The following is a 6,437-nucleotide window of genomic DNA, read 5'->3' as shown; positions in this document are numbered from 1 at the left end:
CCTAGCTCAGAAATTAAAGATGTTGAGTTTGAATGCCATTAAGGAAGTAGAAGACATGACAAAAGAACTGAGCAAATATGTAGTTGAGATTTTGTATTAATTGTTGAATTGAATTGATAAGTACAAAGTCAGTGAATTTACATATATATGAGCATGCTGTTGGATAATAACCAACAGACTAAAGAAAGTACAGTGTAAGGACCATCAGACAAAAGGACGAACCATTCTCTATAGCAGACCTACGTTTTTGACATCTTAGGATCCTCCTTTTGCTTTTGTTTCTTGTGGCTGTAAGCTCTGCTAGTTGGTACTTGATTTTTCTCAACATTGGGACTGATATCTTCTTTACACTCCCCCTCAAGATGAGAGTGAAGACTTGTTGAAACTCCCATCTTGGAGAGTAGGTACTCATGTTGTGAGATTGGACAGGATTTAGTGAAAACATCCGCCACTTGATCTTTAGTGTTGACATAGGAGGTAGTGAGAAGGCCTTGCTGAATTTTCTCCCTCACAAAATGACAGTCGACCTCAATGTGTTTTGTTCGTTCATGATAAACCGGGTTAGCTGCAATGGCAAGGGCAGCCTGATTGTCACACTTGAGGTGAGCAGGACCCAGATGCTTTAGTCCCAGATCTTGGAGAAGTTGAAAAAGCCAGGTGACTTCACAAGTTGTCATGGCCATGGCCCTATATTCAGCCTCAGCAGAGGACCTGGACACTACAGTTTGCTTTTTGGACTTCCATGAGATAGGGGACTTACCCAGAAGAATGTAGTAACCAGTAGTGGATCGTCTGCTAAAGGGACATGAAGCCCAGTCTGAGTCACAGTAGGCAGTTAAGTGTGCTGCAGACTGACTAGCAAAGAGAATCCCTTGACCTGGTGCAGATTTAAGATATCTAAGGACTCTTCGTGCAGCTTGCATATGGTCAGTGGTGGGAGCTTGGAGAAATTGACTCAATATTTGAACGGAGTAAGCAATATCAGGTCTAGAAATGGTAAGATAAATGAGCTTGCCAACCAATTTCCTATAGACATCTGGTTGAGGTAAGGGAGTGCCTTTCCCAGGTTCAAGTTTGAGAATAGGATTGACAGGTAGGTTAATAGCCCTAGATTTGTCTATTCCAAATGACTGCAAAAGATCTAGAGTGTATTTCCTTTGGGATATGAAAATACCTGCAGTACTCCTTTCCACTTCCAGACCGAGAAAGTAGGTTAGTTCACCAAGATCCTTCATATGAAAAGAGGCATGGAGTTGCAGCTTTAGGGCCTGTATGTCAGAAGCATTGTCACCAGCTATAACCATGTCATCAACATATATAAGAACAACAGTAGTGTGACCATTTTGCTGCTTAATGAACAAAGAGTGATCAGCATGTGATTGTCGAAAGCCACAATCAAGAAGGACCTGGGACAATTTGGCAAACCATTGCCTGGGAGCCTGTTTTAGGCCATATAAGGATTTAATTAATTTGCAGACCTTTCCTTCAGTATGTCCACACTCCCCCTGACCAACTGACTGCAGGATGCCCTCACCATAACCCTCAGGTAGCTTCATGTACACTTCTTCTGTTAGATCACCATGTAAGAAAGCATTGGCAACATCCATCTGGCATGTCTCCCAATTATTGATGGATATGACAGCAAGAAGGGCCCTGACTGTGGTCATCTTTGCTACTGGAGCAAAGGTTTCATCATAGTCCACTCCATACATTTGCCTAAACCCCTATACTACCAAACTTGCTTTGTGCTTGTCAACTGAGCCATCAGGATTGAACTTGGTTTTGTAAATCCATTTGCAACCTATGGCTTTTCTGCCTTTGGGTAGGGTAGTGAGGACCCAGGTATTATTATCATGGAGAGCTTGAAGTTCAAGATTCATAGCTTGGATCCACTTAGGATCCTGAATAGCATCTTTGAAGGTGAGAGGATCTCTCTGTGTGGTGACTATGCTGACATGTCCAGCAAATGGCTTTTCCAGATGCAGTTGGACTACATTGGCAACAGTTGAGGGGCCCATGACAGGGTTGTTAACTATGTAGTCTTTGGTCCACTCAGGAGCCCTCCTTGCTCTCCTAGGCCTCTCTTGAGTAGCCTCAGGAGAGTGGACTTCATCACCTGATTGAACAGATGGTGACAGTATAGGAGTCTCTGCAGCATCAGGATCAGGAACACCAGTAGCAGAAGAGTTAGGAGTACCTGTACCAATGAGTGGCTCAATAAACCCGGTGGTGTTGTCCAACGGAACAGAAGGAGGAGATTGATAGTGGCCTGAGTGGAGTGTGGGTATGTGTTGATAGAAATTTTTGATTTTACAAGGAAACACTTCTTCAAAGAATTGCACATCTCTTGAAACAAACACAGTTTTCTTTGTTATGTCATACACCCTATATCCTTTCTGAGAGAGGGGGTATCCTATGAAGAGGCATGTGATACCTCTTGGTTGAAATTTGTCCTTGTCTCTGCTGGGGTTGTAAACCATGGCAAGACAGCCAAAGACCTTCATCATCTCATAGTTGGGAGACTTGTTGAAAAGGATCTCATAGGGTGTCTTATTCTGCACAAGTGGAGAGGGCAATCTATTGATTATGAAGGCAGCAGTTAGGACACAGTCTCCCCAAATAGAGAGAGGGAGGCCTGAGCTGAACCTAATGACCCTGCTGATCTCAAGGAGGTGTCTGTGTTTTCTCTCAACCACACCATTTTGTTGTGGTCTGTCTATGCAGCTGGTTTGTTGCCACACTCCCTTAGACAACAGATAGTGCTTGCTGTCTCCTTCAATGATTTCCAGGGCATTGTCAGACCTGAGAACTTTGATGGTTTTCTTGAATTGGTTTTTAGTAAATTTGTAAAAATTGACCAATAGTTGGGCCACCTCAGATTTGTGTTTCATCAGATACACCCAGGTAGCTCGGCTGTGATCATCAACCAGAGTTAAGAAGTATCTGTGTTTATTCCTTGTTTCCTTTCTATATGGACCCCACACATCTACATGGACAAGATCAAAAAGATCACTAGCTTTCTCAGTTCTGACAGGGAAGGGCAATTTGGTTTGTTTTGCCATGGAACAAGTGATGCACATTCTTTTTGAATTTAACTGAAGCTGTTGAGTGATGTGAGAAATGTGTTTCAGTTTGCCATTGGAAGCATGCCCTAGTCTTAAGTGCCAGAGATCAGAATCCTTGTCATTAAAATTTCCAATCTCATTACATAAGTTGTCAGGTGCACTACAAGAGTTAAAAACTGTGACACCTGACTCTTCCCTTTGCTGCAAAGGGACCGTAGAAACAACAGAATTGCATACATTAGAGTGACTAGAGTCACTAATTAACTTAGGGTGTGGTTTTCTACCATTATTTAATAAATAATAAACACCCTTGCTTCCCTTTCCAATTCCTCTAGTAGTCCTGGTGTGAGAGTCCTGTATAACACACATGTTTGCATAAAAAATAACATAGCATTGCTCATCTCTTGTTAGTTTTTGGACAGATAATAAGTTGTGCCTGAAAGTGGGCACATATAGGACATTCTTTAGAGTTATTCCATTTTCAAATGTGTAGGTTCCTGAATGTGAAACAATGGATGTCTCACCATTAGGTAAGTTAATTTTAGGCTTGTCTGACAGTGCCAATGTATTTTCCAGAATTGACAAATCAAACACCATGTGATTTGAAGCTTCTGAATCTATGATCCACTCATGGGGAGTCTTAGAGGCATAACAACAGTTTAGATAGGCCATACCTGCAAAGTTTGCCTCTAATTCATCTTCAGTTTCTGGATAGCTTACCCCCTTTCCTTTCTGATTATTCATCAATTGTTCAAACTGCTGTGTAGTCAATGTTATGGATCCACCTACATCAGTCTGTCCTTCTCCCATCATTACATTCCCTGCCAGCTTGCCCTGCCTGTTGTGTGAGCTTTGTTTGTTCTTGTGAGCACCAGATCTGTATCCCTTGGAAGAAGCCCCTTGGTAGTTGTTTCTGAGCTTAAATGACTGAGACTTTTCTGGATACTTCAGTGACACAGGGTGATCATCTGGATACCCAATAACTTTCCAGCACTTATCCCTTGGATGTCCTTTCCTCTTGCAGACGTTGCAGGTAGGTGCTGGTGCTATATCTCCCTCTTTTGGACCAGCAAAAAAGGCAGAGTTGTCTATTTCCATCTTGACATTGTTCTTGTAATTCCTCCTCTGAGCCTCCTCATGTTGAAATAGAGCAGCAGCTTCCTCAACAGTAGGCAGGGGTGTCATCATGAGCACATTGGTTCTCATAGTGGTGTAGGATGAGTGCAAGCCATTCAGGAACTGGAATAGCTTTCTTTCCTCTTGCTCTTTCAACTGTGCATCTAGCTATGCATTGACTTCAGGTGTCACTTGAGAAATAGGTGGCCAATCAGACATAATCTCAAGATTAGTCCACAATATCCTGAGCTCTGTGAAGTATTCACAGATGCTTTTGTCACCTTGTTCCAGATCTTCCAATTCTTTGTTAAGCCTGAATTTCCTTGCACCGTTGCTAATAGAGAATTGCCTCTGAAGGTACTCCCAGATCTCCTTAGCAGTTTTGACATACAAAACTGAGTTCTTGATAGGTTTCTCCACATTCTGCAAGATCCATTGTATGAGAAGACTGTTGCAGGTATCCCAAGCATCTTCCCTTAGAGGATCATTTGTTGGTCTCTTAACCACTCCAGTCAAGAAACCAATCTTTCTCCTGGAGCAGATGGCTATTTCCATCTGTCTTTTCCACTCCAAGTAATTCTCTATCCCTGAAAGCTTGGTGTCGACACCTAAGGGATGACCACTTTCAGCAGGATGCAAGTAAAGTGGATCTGTTGGTTCCATGAAGGAGGGTGTTTTGGATGTTGTGTTGGAGTTATCAGTGTTGGAGAAAGGATTTTCCATATGAATTGATTAGTGAGAGGTGGTTGAAGGAGATTTGTAGAATGGATTGGTTGTGATTTCAGCAAGTAAGATCTGCTCTATAAATAGGCAGAGATTCAATGTTGTGGTGTTAAACGAGTAGTAAATGCTCAGTACATGGTAGGTTATCAGTCTCCTCATCCTTGAGGCTCTGATACCATGTTGAGTTTGAATGCCATTAAGGAAGTAGAAGACATGACAAAAGAACTGAGCAAATATGTAGTTGAGATTTTGTATTAATTGTTGAATTGAATTGATAAGTACAAAGTCAGTGAATTTACATATATATGAGCATGCTGTTGGATAATAACCAACAGACTAAAGAAAGTACAGTGTAAGGACCATCAGACAAAAGGACGAACCATTCTCTATAGCAGACCTACGTTTTTGACATCTTAGGATCCTCCTTTTGCTTTTGTTTCTTGTGGCTGTAAGCTCTGCTAGTTGGTACTTGATTTTTCTCAACATTGGGACTGATATCTTCTTTAAAAGAAACAAACTTGAAACAAGAAAACCAAAACTAACCAATCATCACACAAAATAAATTTAGACAAAAATCATCAATCAAAATCCGAAAAAAAACCCAGATCTAGTAGGTCTGAAATAGAAAAAAAAAATTAATGAATCAATGAATTTCACCCAAGAATCGACAAAGACAACATTAATGTTGTAACAAACAAAATCAGAACTAAAATCAACAAAGAAATTGAAAAAAATGAGATGGAGAAAAAACGAACCTAGTGAAAATCGAGAGCCACAAGATTGGGACTAACGACGATGGCGACGACTTTGCGACTATCGGCACAGCCTAAGCATTTGCCGGCGTAATAGTGGAGTGAGGCGTCGCACGTGAGGATTTATGGAGTGATAGTCGAGAGCGTTAAAACTTGAAGCGTGGAGAGTGACGAAGGTTAGAGGAGGTGTGTATTGAATATGTGGGTAGTGGTATGACTATATGAGTGTTTAATCGTTTTCTTTTTTTAATTAAACATCATTTGCATCGGTTTTAGATATAACTGATGCAAAAACATAATACCAAATAAGTCGGTTTAGTAACATAACTGATGTATTTGATCAAATACATCGGTTTTGCTCAAAACCGACGCATTATATACGTCAGTTTTTTCCAAGAACTGACGCAAAAAGCTTGACTATAGGGCAAAATTGCATTCCCGCCAAAACTAAGTACTTTTTGCGTCAGTTTTTATAGAACCGACGCAAATAAATTGACGCAATAAGTGTTTTTTCTACTAGTGGAGGCTGCCCCGGCCAGGGATTGGCGGGATGATTAGTGTAACGAGTAACTAAAAGAAAGGAGCACGTTGTCAGGGGGTTGTGCAATGAAAAAGAAAATTGAATTGTTTATCGTATGTTTTTGTTGTTAGTATTTATTCCTACTCAACCTCGCGGTTGACTGTGTATTCGTGAACACCTACGGTGAACCATAATTGAGAGCAGATTTGACAGGTACTAAAGATTAGCTGACTTGGGAGCTATGGGATGCGTGAGGACTTG

General features: G+C 41.2%; 2 protein-coding genes across 2 annotated transcripts; both read right to left on the bottom strand.

Moving 5' to 3' along the window:
* Positions 1-3,130: 3,130 nt before the first annotated feature.
* On the bottom strand, positions 3,131-4,875 carry LOC141598323 (uncharacterized). Its single transcript, XM_074418118.1, has 2 exons — positions 3,740-4,875; positions 3,131-3,419 (listed from the first exon to the last, which is right to left on the bottom strand). Exons 1-2 carry the CDS (start codon positions 4,269-4,271, stop codon positions 3,397-3,399), a joined length of 555 nt encoding a protein of 184 aa, XP_074274219.1. The 5' UTR covers positions 4,272-4,875; the 3' UTR covers positions 3,131-3,396.
* LOC141601693 (uncharacterized) lies at positions 4,350-4,904 on the bottom strand. Its single transcript, XM_074421989.1, has one exon. It carries the CDS (start codon positions 4,902-4,904, stop codon positions 4,350-4,352), a length of 555 nt encoding a protein of 184 aa, XP_074278090.1.
* Between the last annotated feature and the right edge of the window lie 1,533 nt (positions 4,905-6,437).

The sequence above is a fragment of the Silene latifolia genome, chromosome 9 (assembly GCF_048544455.1).
Source record: "Silene latifolia isolate original U9 population chromosome 9, ASM4854445v1, whole genome shotgun sequence".
Taxonomy (NCBI): Eukaryota; Viridiplantae; Streptophyta; class Magnoliopsida; order Caryophyllales; family Caryophyllaceae; genus Silene; species Silene latifolia.
This window is presented reverse-complemented; position numbering and strand designations above follow the sequence as displayed.